This window comes from Pipistrellus hanaki (assembly GCF_964339955.1).
Source record: "Pipistrellus hanaki genome assembly, chromosome: 6".
Lineage (NCBI taxonomy): Eukaryota > Metazoa > Chordata > Mammalia > Chiroptera > Vespertilionidae > Pipistrellus > Pipistrellus hanaki.
This window is the reverse complement of record NC_140508.1, coordinates 37,643,983-37,656,064: the sequence shown is the minus strand read 5'-3', so window position 1 is coordinate 37,656,064 and position 12,082 is coordinate 37,643,983. Positions and strand designations below refer to the sequence as shown.

General features: G+C 52.6%; 1 protein-coding gene across 2 annotated transcripts in view; it reads right to left on the bottom strand.

The window, feature by feature from the left end:
• DLGAP4 (DLG associated protein 4) overlaps window positions 1-12,082 on the bottom strand; it is a 178,360-nt gene that overhangs the window by 56,045 nt on the left and 110,233 nt on the right. For both annotated transcript variants that reach the window (XM_084888641.1, XM_084888640.1), the window contains exons 4-7: window positions 11,078-11,319; window positions 8,344-8,458; window positions 5,394-5,444; window positions 2,625-2,865 (exon numbers count right to left, since the gene is read on the bottom strand). In XM_084888641.1, the coding sequence (XP_084744767.1) occupies window positions 2,625-2,865; window positions 5,394-5,444; window positions 8,344-8,458; window positions 11,078-11,319 (649 nt within the window). The remainder of the gene's footprint in view (window positions 1-2,624; window positions 2,866-5,393; window positions 5,445-8,343; window positions 8,459-11,077; window positions 11,320-12,082) is intronic.

The following is a 12,082-nucleotide window of genomic DNA, read 5'->3' as shown; positions in this document are numbered from 1 at the left end:
AGAAGCTGCTAAGAACAGTGCGTTAGGGAGTCAACCCCTGGTGGTACAGCTTGGGCCTCATCAAGGTAATTTCCTATCCTAGAGCATTCGTCCAACATTTGCCCAGAAGACCTTCAGAACTGCCATGGATCAGTAAGTCTCTGAATTCCTTTTCTCTTTTTTTGTGAACAGGAGTGTGAATTGCAGTTATCTTGTCTCTATTTCACCAATGTGTGCTGGATGTGTGCAGAGTTATAGGTAGGAGGTGGACAACTGTATCTTTAGATTTTAGGTCACTCAACCAAGAGGAGTCACATCCAGACCTGACAGAAGTCATGAGATCTTGATGTTATGATTGGATGAAACTTGGGGGTGGGTGGGAGGTGGTCTTGAGGATAAACATATTTTCTAATGGCCAAGAGAGTGGGCTGTAGGAGATTGAATTATTGACCCTGATTCCTCACTCCTCCCCATATCTAAACCCTTTGCCATGTAAATACAGTTTCCGACACAAAGGTGGGAGAGTACTTCTCCATCCCTTATCTTTGAACTCAGTCATATGACTTACTTTAGCCAATATCATTTTAGTAAATATTATGCAAACAGGGGCCTTGGAATGTGCATGTATAGCTAGGTTTATTCTCTGGTGCTCCTGCCATCACCATGAGAACATGCCGGGGCAGGCCACTGATCCCAGGAGGACCCTTTGGCCCCAGAAGCAGAGTTGTCCCAGTTAATTCACAAACTTGGGAGCAAGAAATAAATGTTAACTGTTGTATCATACCGATTTTGTGGTTGTTTGTTATATAGTACTACTCTAGGTAACTAGTATAGGAACCCAAACAGATCTGAGACATGTAGCCCAACATCCATTCGCAGATCATTCATGAGTGATTGGGGTGAGGGGAGATTAGTGAATGAGGGTTTCTTTGAGGAAAATTGCTAAGGTGCTAGATGTCCCCCCCCCCCCCCCCCAACAACAAGGCCCACTTGGTACTTAGAGAATTTCTCATGGGCCTGATGATGTGGGAAATCTGATCATGTACCCGAGGCTCCTAAGGGGACTGTAGAGGACTGGAAGAGCCTGGCAGGGATCCCCTGGATTTTGGAGGCCACAGAACTTCAACACCTGCCTATAGACCTCTAAAATGCAACACCTGTGTGTGGCAGCAGTTCTAGAAGGAAGGCTATAGCAAACCAACCCATACTTTCAGAGTGCTGCAGGCAAAGGCCTCATTTCACATGGGCTATGTGGGAACCAAGAAAGAAAGCAGGGCTGGAGCTGTCCTCAGAGAATTCTGCCCAAGTGGCTGCCTGGCAGAGCCAGGCCCTCTAGCAAAAAGAGGCTGAGTGGGGAGGGGGGACCTCTGGATGGAGAAGCTAAGGGGGAATAAGAAACAGTGGGCTGGAGGGAGATTGCTCATGTCAGACAAGAAGGCACCATGTGGTCCTGCAGGATAGGAGAAACCCCAAAAGCTCCACATAGGAGAAAGAGCCAGCATATGGCACCTGCACTAGCTACCTCGCCCTCCCACCTGGAGGGACCAGAACAAGGAACAGAGAAGACACTGACTACCATGAGATGCGGAGGTAGACAAGTCTGAAATGAGACCAGACTGAGCTCTTGATACCTGAAAACGAGACTGTTCCTTAATGTTTAAAAGTGGCTGGAAAGCTCAAGGATCTGCCTACATATCACCCAGGCAACAGGTAAACAAAGTGGATTCTTGCTCTGCCGCCTGCAAAGACCAGTTCCTCCTGCCAACAAGCTGGTTTCCTATGTATAGATTATCCACAGGATTCAGGTTCATTTATGAACATCAAACACCAATTAAGTACTTGAAACAGCTGTCTCTCTTTTGACAACAACCCAACACCAGTTGCCTTCCATTGTTAGGAAGCTCAGAGTCAAGTCTGATAACAGCTACCACTTGTCAGCTCCTGTGCAAGGCCCCGATAAACACTTTTTACACCCAGTCTTAATTTCATCTCCCCAAGAGCCCCCTAGGGTCTGGCTTATACCCCAATTTATAGATGGGGAAACGGGCTCTGGGAGAGAACCAGCTAGCCAGAGTAAGCTCAAAGCTCTCTCTACGGAACCAGATACTGTGCTATCATTTTCCTTGGGTCTTGATTTCGTTGATTTTCATGGCTTGCTCTGTGACACGGGTTCTCTTTTTACCCTGACCCTTACATGGGTTATCTCCAGAGGATTTAGAACAAGTATCAGGAAGGGTAGCTTGTCCCTGATTGTGAGCATGAGAGAAACCTGCAAGCTCACTCCTTTAGAGAAGGCTCAATGCAGATCCCATCCTCTTCCAGAAATCTCAGCCTTCTCTGGAGATTCCCGTCCTCCCCACAGGTTTGCATTAACTGATCTGGAGCTTCAGTGAGCCCATCCCACCAGTAGGTGGCTCCTCTGAGCCAGGGTCTTGATAGCCACGGGCTGTACTTCCCAGCCCCCTCACCCGGGCCACCAGTGCTGGCATCTGCTTCTGTGACCCCCATTTGAGCTCCAATTCGCCAGCTGATGAGTAGTTCAGCCCCCAGGCGTCCCTCCGCGAATTCCTCCCCAGCATTTCCCACTGGCTGCCCCTCCCCTAAACAAAGCAAAACAAAACCCTTCCCCTCCACTCGGTACTCACTCGGAAGCGTGCGACTGTTGCTGAGGCTACTGGTGCTGGGTGGTGGGGAGAGGGACTGCAGGGAGACACTGTCCTCCTCCTGCGAGCAGCCCGCCTGGATGGCGCGCAGGTAGCTGTGGCTGCGGGAGCGGAAGTAGCTCGGCAGCGGCAGGTCCAGCGCCTCCGCCGTCGTCGACTCTGCTTCGCTGCAGGCCGACTCGCAGGCCGCCTCGTACTGGTCGCTCAGGTCCGCCTCCCGTACCTGTCCGGGCAGAGACAGGCGTGAGGGGCCAGCTGTGCTCCTCCAGGGACCGCTGCTACTGTGCGCTGGGCTGTGGAGTCTGTGGGGCCTCAACCCAACCCTCCCCCTCCCCTCCTCCCCCTCCCATCTCAGAATGGGAAGAGCAGAGGAGCCCTTGGAAATACACAGCCCTTCTCACTCCGTCTCTGCAATGGAGGAGAAACTGCTAAGGAGAGTTTCCAGGATATTAACGAGATTATACCTGTGTGTCCACACCGATGGACCGATAGATTGATTTTGTGGCCACATATAAACTTAGTGGGGGAAAGAAGGCTATAGTAAATTATTTTTAAGATAATATTTTTATTGATTTTCAGGGAGGAAGGGAAAGGGAGAGATAGAAACATCAATGATGACAGAGAATCATTGACCCACTGCCTCCTGCATGCCCCGCGCAACCTGGGCATGTGTCCTTGACCGGAATTGAACCCAGGACCCTTCAGTCTGCAGTCTGATGCTCTATCCACTGAGCCAAACCAGCTAGGGCTATAATAAATTATTAATGTCTGCCCGGGATGTTGGAGTGAGGGGTGCCAATAGGTGTGCTAGATATTTACTATCTTACAATTTATAGATATTTACCCTCTATAAAATAGGGGTTAATTACAGACCAAATTATATAGGATTGTTGTCAAGATTAATGAGATAATAAATAACCACGTGCAGTAAGAGGAAGACACTTACCAGGGGAACCCAGTGAGGAAGTGGCAGAATCAAACACTCCAAATGTATATTTAAGGAAGATTAATCTAGCCCTGGCTTACGGAGTGGATACTGGGGAGGGGTCTGGAATGGAGGTAGAGGCCAAAGATGAAACCGCTGCGACCGATAGTCTGGTGAGAGAACCTACGACTGGGCCAGGGTGGTGGCAGTGAAGATGGATTAGTGATGCCTGCCATGGGCAGTATGGAGAATTCCAGAATGGTTGCTCTTTGCCACCTCACATCTAATTTAAGCTCATCTAGATGGCTTCTCAGTGTTCCTCCAAAGATGACTGATGGAAGATCCTACAAATCTGCAGCTGGAGGTGTGAGCACAGAGGGTCCTCCCCATACATACTCTTTCCATGCGTTCTAGAAGGGTCTGCCTGACTCACGTTTGGGGTCATGTTGGTGACCGGGGATCACAGAATATAAGCTGAGGAGTCAGCCGGCCAAAAAGGGACACTGGATGGAGGTCCTGGGGGAGGCAGGGGCTACAGGGGAGGGAAGCCCATGACTGACAGCATGTGAAGGGAAGGACGGAGCTGGGTGGGCCCAGGCCAGCTCTGCTCTGGACCGGGCTGTGTGATCTCAGGCCATCCCTATCCTCTGGGTCAGGGTTTCTCCATCTAAATGAAATGAAATGTCTGTGTACTCATCTGACTGCATGGAGTAAAATGACATCGCCCAATGGGAAGCATATGTTTGATAAGGTCTAAAGCTGTTACAGTAGTAACCATGTGTGGCTATTTAGATTTAAATTAATTAAAATTAAATTTAAAAAAGTCATTTCCTTATTCACATTTCACTTGCTCATGCTACCTTACTGGACAGCATGGATTACAGAACAATTCTATCATTGCAGAAAGTTCTATTGGATAGTGCTGGTAATGAAAAGGCAGCATGGCATAGTTAGAGAGAGAGGTGTTTATCTTCCAACGCTGCCACCTGACATGTACTGCCCTGGCAATGAGGCCTTGCTCTGGGATTTCACAGTAACGGCTCAGCTCTGGAACTGGATGCCAGGGTTTCAGCCCCTGGTTCATAATGTCCTCACAGTGTGAATGCGGGCAACTCATTTAACCGTCCTGTGCGTCAGTCTCCCCATCTATAAAATGGAGGCTAATACTGCTTTCAGCCTTTTGGCTAAAATCAAGGGTATAACATGGGGACCAGTTATAGACCAAATTTCATAGGATTGTTATCAAGATTAAGTGATATAATTCATGTCACGAATTTAGAAGAGTGTCTGGGAGAGTAAACACCCGCTAACCTGTACCTAGTATCATAGGAAGCTCTGTGGGGTGAGTGCAAGGATTTGTAAGTGTTGGTTACATCCCAACATCTTTAAAGGCCCAAAAAAGAGAAAAGTTAGGGGATCTCGGGGCTGAGGTCAATACCACCAGCCCCCAGCCTGTCCGAATGAAGCAGTCTGCCCAGGCTTCTCCCCAGCGTTGGGGGAGGTGAGGAGGGCGGGAGCCAGAAGGCTCTCAGAGAATGCTTTCCCTCATTCTGGGGTTATTTCTTAGCCTATCTCAGAACCTCACCCATTCTTTCCCATTTTGGGGAGGAAGAAACAGGCACAGAGAAGTGAAGCGATAGGGCCAAGGAGTGGAAGGTCAAGGTGCCAACATGAGCCTAGGCTCCACCTTCATTGGAGGTGGCTTTCCTGGAGCTGGCTCTGCTATTACCTGTCCAGGCTGGGAGTTAGGACCACCCAGGTGCCAGGCCTAAGACCCAGCTCTGGATTCTGGGATTGGGGTACGAAAAAATGGTAAAAATACTGACCTGCTGCTCATGCCCAAACAACTGGGGGATCAGGGAGCCCTGTCCAAAAATCTGCAGAAAGAGAAGAGGAGAGTTATGGGGAGACCAAGGCTGGGGCTGGGGTTGGTTGTTCAGGCTCGGCTGCAAAGAATTTGTGGTCTGACCTCCTCCTCAGACTGGCTGAAGCACAGGTGCTAGGAGGTCTTACTTGGCTTCCCCCTTGGATGGGAGGCTCACTCCAGGGGATTTGTACTGTGCTGTTTACACATCTTTCTCTTGGTCTGGCCCCTGGCACCATGGATGCCCTGTCTGCTGCCTCTTACCTGGCAGGCAGCCCCCAGGATCTACAGTTTAGAGACAGAGCCCAGAGCCTTCTCTTCCCTGGTCAGGGCCTGCACAGTCAATGCCTGGTGGGACAAGCTCTCTGGGACAGGAATCAAGGCTGCAGAGACACAGCTAGAGCTGGCAAATCTCTGACTTTGGCTCAGGTTGCTCAAGCTTCTGGGGTGGAGCTTTGGGGGTTCAGAGGACCCTGGGCTAGGACATAGCTGGGGCTAGACAGGGGGTAATAGGAGAGACCTGCTAGGGTCCTAAGCCTGCCTAATATCTTGTGCCTTTTTGTGTAGCCAAAGGACAAAAGTATTCCAAGTGCCAGGGCCAGGCATGGGATGAAGATGGATGTGAGAGAGAGACAGGCAGACCCAGAGAGAAACATGGAAATGAGGCACACTAGAGTCAGAGAAAAATGTGAATGAGGTGAGAGAAAAACAGGAAGACAGGAAGACTGAGAGCTGAGGGAACAGAATTTGATAGGATGGGAGAGACAGGGAGGGAAGCTGTCCATCCAGCACATACCTGCATGCCCTGAGCCCTGTACTGGGGACACTGTGGGGAACAAGACAGCAAGGTCCTCACCTGTAGGAAGCTCTCAGTCTTCAGAGTGAGACAGATATTATTAAGTAAATAAGTAAACAATGTAATTCTAGATAGTGGTAAGTGCTGCCAAGAAAACGAAGCACTTTACACGAGAGGGCAGCTACTTTACACGAGAGGGCAGGCCCCGCGAGGAGGTGACATTTGAGCCAAGACTGAAATGCAGGGAGAGTCAGCTGTGCAAAGATTTGCGAGGAGAGTGCTCCTGGGAAAGAGATAAGCAAGTGCAGTGACCCGAGCAGGGATAAGACGTGTAAGGAGCAGAGAGGAGGCCGGTGTGGACGGAGCAGGGTGAGTGACAGGGCAAATTGAGATCATGTCCCAGAGGGAGGCAGGGCCTCACAGGACCCAGTAAAGACTCTGGCTCTCACCTGGGTGTGGTGGGAGCCATGGGAGGGTTTGAGCAGGGGTATGGTGTGATCTGACTTTAGACTTTCACTGCATATTTTTCTTTCTTTATTTTTATTGATTTCAGAGAGGGAGAGAAAGATAAAACTATCAATAAAAGAGAATCATTGATTGGCTGCCTCCTGCATGCCCCATACTGGGGATTGAGCCCACAACCTGGGCATGTGCCCTGCCTAGGAATCGAACTTTGATATCCTGGTTCATAGGTCAATGCTCAACTACTAAGCCACGGCGGCCAGGCCACTGCATATGTATTTAAAAAAAATTATTGATTAGAGAGAGAGAGAGAGAGAGAGAGAGAGAGAGATATCAACTTGTTGTTCCACTTCTTGATACATAGATTAACTGTTGAATGTGCCCTTACTGGGGATTGAACCCCAAACCATGGCATATAGGGATGGCATTTTAACTGAGTTACCTGGCTAGGGCCTGACTTAAGTCTTTTAAAAGCTCTCTCTGGCCACTGAGACCACACTGCAGGTGGCAGGTATGGAGGCCCAGGACAACTGTTCAAGTGAGACTTGGTGGGGCCAGAATGAGGGTGGCAGAGGGTCCCATGTCTGGGATGCTGTACCTCTCCGCACACCTGAGGTCAGTCTCCTGGGAGTCTGGGAATGACAGTGCTGAGGTTGGGGGCCTGGGAAAGATTTGGCCAGGCTAGAAACAGTGGAGTGTTGAGGAGTTGGGGGTTCCAAAGCCTTCTGATTCTAAGCAGTCCATTAGCCAGGGCCATGGCACTGCACACAGAGAGAAGGCAGTGCCTGCATCTGGCCGCCCTCGCTGCCTTGCTGTGCCACTATTGGCCGGGGTGTGCTCTCTCTGGACCTTGTCTCCAAGTCCACTCCATGGGGGAAGCCTTCAGGCCGTGGCTAGTCCCACCTTTGCAAACTCTAAAGTATTGAACACCTGGCAGGGACTGGGGTCCAGAGGTGGGTCTGACAGCTCTGGATTCCTACCCAGCTTTGCCTCCTCCTAGCTGTGTGACCTCACCTCTCTGAGCCTCAGCATCCTCATCTTTGAAATGAGGAGATGAATAATAATGCCCCCTCTGGGGGTGGCTGAGAGGGTTCGAGGAGCTGAGAATTAAAAGTGCAGCACCGTATGCTTATTGCTGTTAGTGGTGCAGAGTGGAGAAGCAACTTGTGTGAAGTCACAAAGCAAGATAGCGATAAGCACCATAAAGGTAGCTACCCTTTGCTGAGCACTTTATGTTCATTATTTCACTGATTCCTTTGAAATAGAAATTACCACCCTCTTGTGGTAAATCAGGGAACAGGCTCTGGGAGGAAGCGAGAACTCACTGTTCTGAGTTCCTACAGTCAGTGACAAGACTGGGACCCAAACCTAGCTCTCCAGTTCCCTGACCTCAGGGCTCCTGGGTCTACAGCCATCATGTGGGCCCTCCCTCAGGACCCACAGCTTAGGCCAGGCAATGTCAGGCCCCGTGACTGCTCGCCAGCCACAAGACAGTCAGTGGGACAGACACACATAGGTGGCTTCGAGAACAGACTAAACAGAAGCACAGTGCAGACTACCACTCAATAGGGGTTGGGCCTTGATGTGTGTCCCTGTAGGTGAGAGGTGGGCTCTGTCTGCCAAGCACACTGTCCTGGCTGCCCACCACTCTCACCTGGCTGATGCAGCTGGAGTCGTTGAGGTTGTCGCTGATGGGGTTGTAGTCTTCCTCCCAGCTCGGACACTTGGAGGGCAGCAGCATGTCCACGGAATCCAGGCGGTCCAGACTCCTGGTGGGGGTGCGGAGCAGACAGGGCTCAGCTCTCCCACTGTTCAGCCTGGGAAACTGAAGCTCAGAGGGGGAAAGACTAGCCAAGGTCATTGAGTGGCAGAGAGAAAAATGGAGGTCCCTGCCAGCCCAAGTAATGGTGGTGGTGGTGGTGGTGGTGGTGGTGGTATGGTTGCGCAGTGAGCAAGGGGAGCACTCCTAGCATTTGGAGGCCTTGTGAGGCTGGAAGGTGCGGGAGGTACACACTTGTCATGTCCGCTGCAGCCATGAGGTGGCAGCATAAGCTTGCTTTTGACTGTTTCAAACCTGAGGTGGCTCACACCAGCTCAGTTCTACAGTCCCCTACCTTGCGGGTCTGGGGCAATTCCAGGTGCTGGACAGAGGAGGTGGGTCAAGACCCACTGCATTGACCTCAGACTAGGGCTGCCCAAAGGGCATCAGTTTTAGCAGGGTGTTCAGGTGGCCTCCACCAGGTCACTGAAGTCCCACCAATTCTCTCCATGGCCCCTGTTCTTCAATCTTTCTCACATCTACCTGCCCCTGCCCCTGCCCCCTCCAACCCTCTCACTGCTCTGGGGATAAGGTCCAAGCAGCCAACAGCTCAGGCTCTTGATAAAGACGGGCTTGGATTAGAGTCCAGCTTCCTCACTGGGTGCCCCTGGACAGTCATCACCCTTGTCTAAGCGTCAGTTTCCTCACCTATTAAGTGGGAATGACACTGCCTGCCTACGGGGGCTGTGACAGGAGGCTTCAGTGATGCAGGTTAAAGCGCACTGGGGCAGTAGACCCCAGAGCACAGCAAGTGCTAACAGATGGTCCTCAGTACTATTATTGCTACCATTATTGATTTCCTTATTCAAGGCCTCTGCCCTGGTCCTAACCACCTCTCCAACATCAGTGGCCATTGGTCACTCACAGAATTGTGGGGTCTCAGGCCTAAAAGGGGTCGTAGAGATCATCTAGCTCAGCCCACTCAGTTAAAGGTGGGGAAAATGAGGCTCAGAGAGGGACTGACCTGGGACTGGCCAGTAGTGTCCTGAATCCCCCCCCCCCCCCAGCAGGCCATTCCCTGCCTTCTGTCTCTGGCTTCTCCCCTCACTGCCTCAGTCCCGCTGTCACCAGTCCTCCCAAGCTACCTCCTCCATGAAGCCTCGGTTCATGCCCCCAGTAGTCGGGGAACTAGGACTAAGCTTGTTTTCTTTAACTCTTCCAAGTCTCTCTTTTGTTTGTTTCTGACTTGCTTTTGTTTTTCTTCCTCCGTGGACTTGGAATCCCCCGTAGGGCCTACACCGAGTTTCACCTGTTTTGGACTCATTCGACAGACTTTCCGTAACTTGCCTCTCCTTCTTTTCAGTCCTAATCCCCATGGCGACTTCTGCATGTGAAAGCCGCACCTCTCTCTAATGTTTCAATTGCTGCTTTCTGTGTGCATGTTTCATTTGCTCACATTTTCACTAACTCTTCCAAGCTTTAAACTTTAAGACTTAAAGCAACAGGATAAGGCTTGAATAGTGGGATTGCAGATGGCTAATGGGACAGGTGAAGGCTGTCTATCTCTCTTTGACCTCTGGGTCCTCCCTCCTTCCCGATCCTGGAGCTCACTCCGGGGTCAATTACAGAGGGATGGGCAGAGGGGCCTCTGACCTCTCCTGGGCAGTGCTAACATAAGGGGTGAAGTGAAGTGAACACTGGAAGTAAAGTGTTCCCGGGGCAGGTCCTCTGTGAGAGTGGAATTCACCTGGGGATGGGACTCCTAAGGGCAGGGTTTACCTGGGCCAGTCACTCTAGAGAGGCTTTCCTGGTTTATCAAAGGATGAGGCTCACCTGCGGCCAGAACTTAACTGGGGGTGGAGGTGGGAGGGAGGTGTTATGAGATGGTTCACCAAATTGGGGGGGGGGGGGGTTTCCAAAGTCAACTCATCAGAATGCAAGGGCCAACCTAAGGATGGGCATCTCAGGAAGGAAGCTAATGTGAAGGCGGGTACACCTAGGGCAGTGGTTGGCAAAACTGCGGCTTGCGAGCCACATGCGGCTCTTTGGCCCCTTGAGTGTGGCTCTTCCACAAAATACCACGTGCGGGCGCGCACATACAGTGCGATTTAACATTCATGGCCCATGCGCAGAAGTCGGTTTTCGGCTCTCCAAAGAAATTTTAATCGTTGTACTGTTGATATTTGGCTCTGTTGACTAATGAGTTTGCTGACCACTGGCCTAGGGGGCTTGCATCCTTGTGAGCTCAGGTTCACCTGGATCTGAGGCAGGATTCTCCTGTGGGGTTGGCTCTGGGGGCAGCCGAAAGGGAGGAAGGAGAGGTTCCCAGGGATGGGGCATAACTGAGGGGCTCACCTAGGTGGTCAGGCTTGCCTGCGCGCGGGGCTGGTAGGAAGCGTGAGGAGGCCTCCCCAGAGGGAGAGTTCCTGTGCAGGCTGGGCTCACCTGAAGGGGCGGAGCTCCAGTGAAGCCGGGTTAACCTGTGGGTGGGGCTTCCCGGGTCGGGGCTCCGGTGAGAGCAGAGATCTCCGGACCAGAGGCTTTCTAGGGGCGGGGCCTCGGGGCCCAGGGGCGGAGCCTAGGGCTTGGGGGCGGGGCCGGCCTTGGGCGGGGCTCTAGGGGGGGTCACCTGCGCGGGTTACTCTGCTCTCCCAGCGACTGCTGCGTGGCCCGCAGGTAGCTCTGGCGCCGCGCCGCCGTCTTGGGCGAGGGCTTGGGGCTGCCGCCGGAGTCGTCGCTGTCCTCGTCGCCCATGGCCTTGATGTAGCTGCCGCTGCGCATGCGCCGGCAGGGGATGTGGCCCTCCGCCGCAGTGTCCGCGTCGTGCGGGGACAGCAGGGCGGTGCTCCACTCGCCGCCCCCGCCGGGCACCTGGGGACGGGAGGAGAGGCCTCAGCACACGCTCAGCCCCGGCCCCCACCGCGGGGAGGTCAGCCTTTGGTGCTGGGCACTGCCACTGGAGCAGCCCCGGGCTGGGAAGAAAAGCTGGGTTCCCAGGCGGCTCTGCCACAGCTTCTCGATGGGCGTCCATAAGCAAGTCCCTGCCCATCTACGGCCTCAGATTTCTCCATGGATCCAGGCCGGGTGCCCCAGCAAAACCGCCCAGGATGTATGCTCACAAAGGCCTCCGCCTCCCAGCCTACCTTTCCCAGGAGCCAGTGTTCCCATCACCTCCCCTGCTGTCTCAGAGGGTGGCTTTTGATCCCACTGCACCGATGAGAACAGCAGGCCTGTGGGAGGTCCCCAGACCCCACACCAAGAGCCTGGCGGCAGGATGGGAGAGAAGGATGGTATATCAGGATGGGGGTTGCATCCTCCAAGCCAATCACAATCCCTCATCCCACAGGTCGGTAAACTGAGGTACGCAGAGCTGGCTTCCAGGCTGGAGCTGCCGCTTGTTCCATAAGCTAAAAAAGGGGCTCCGTTTTACCTGCTGAACCTCGGGGATCCCGCCTGTGGAAGGGCGTTGTGATAAGGGCAAGTGAGATCACAGTTGTGAGGCAGCCTTAGTCCACAGTGGTTACAGTGGCAGAAACCAACAGAGGGGACCCCGCTGTCCTGCTAAGGCCAGGCTCTGCTCCAGGGCTGCACCCGCAGCCTGCACCCCTCGTTCATCTAATACACACATGTACAC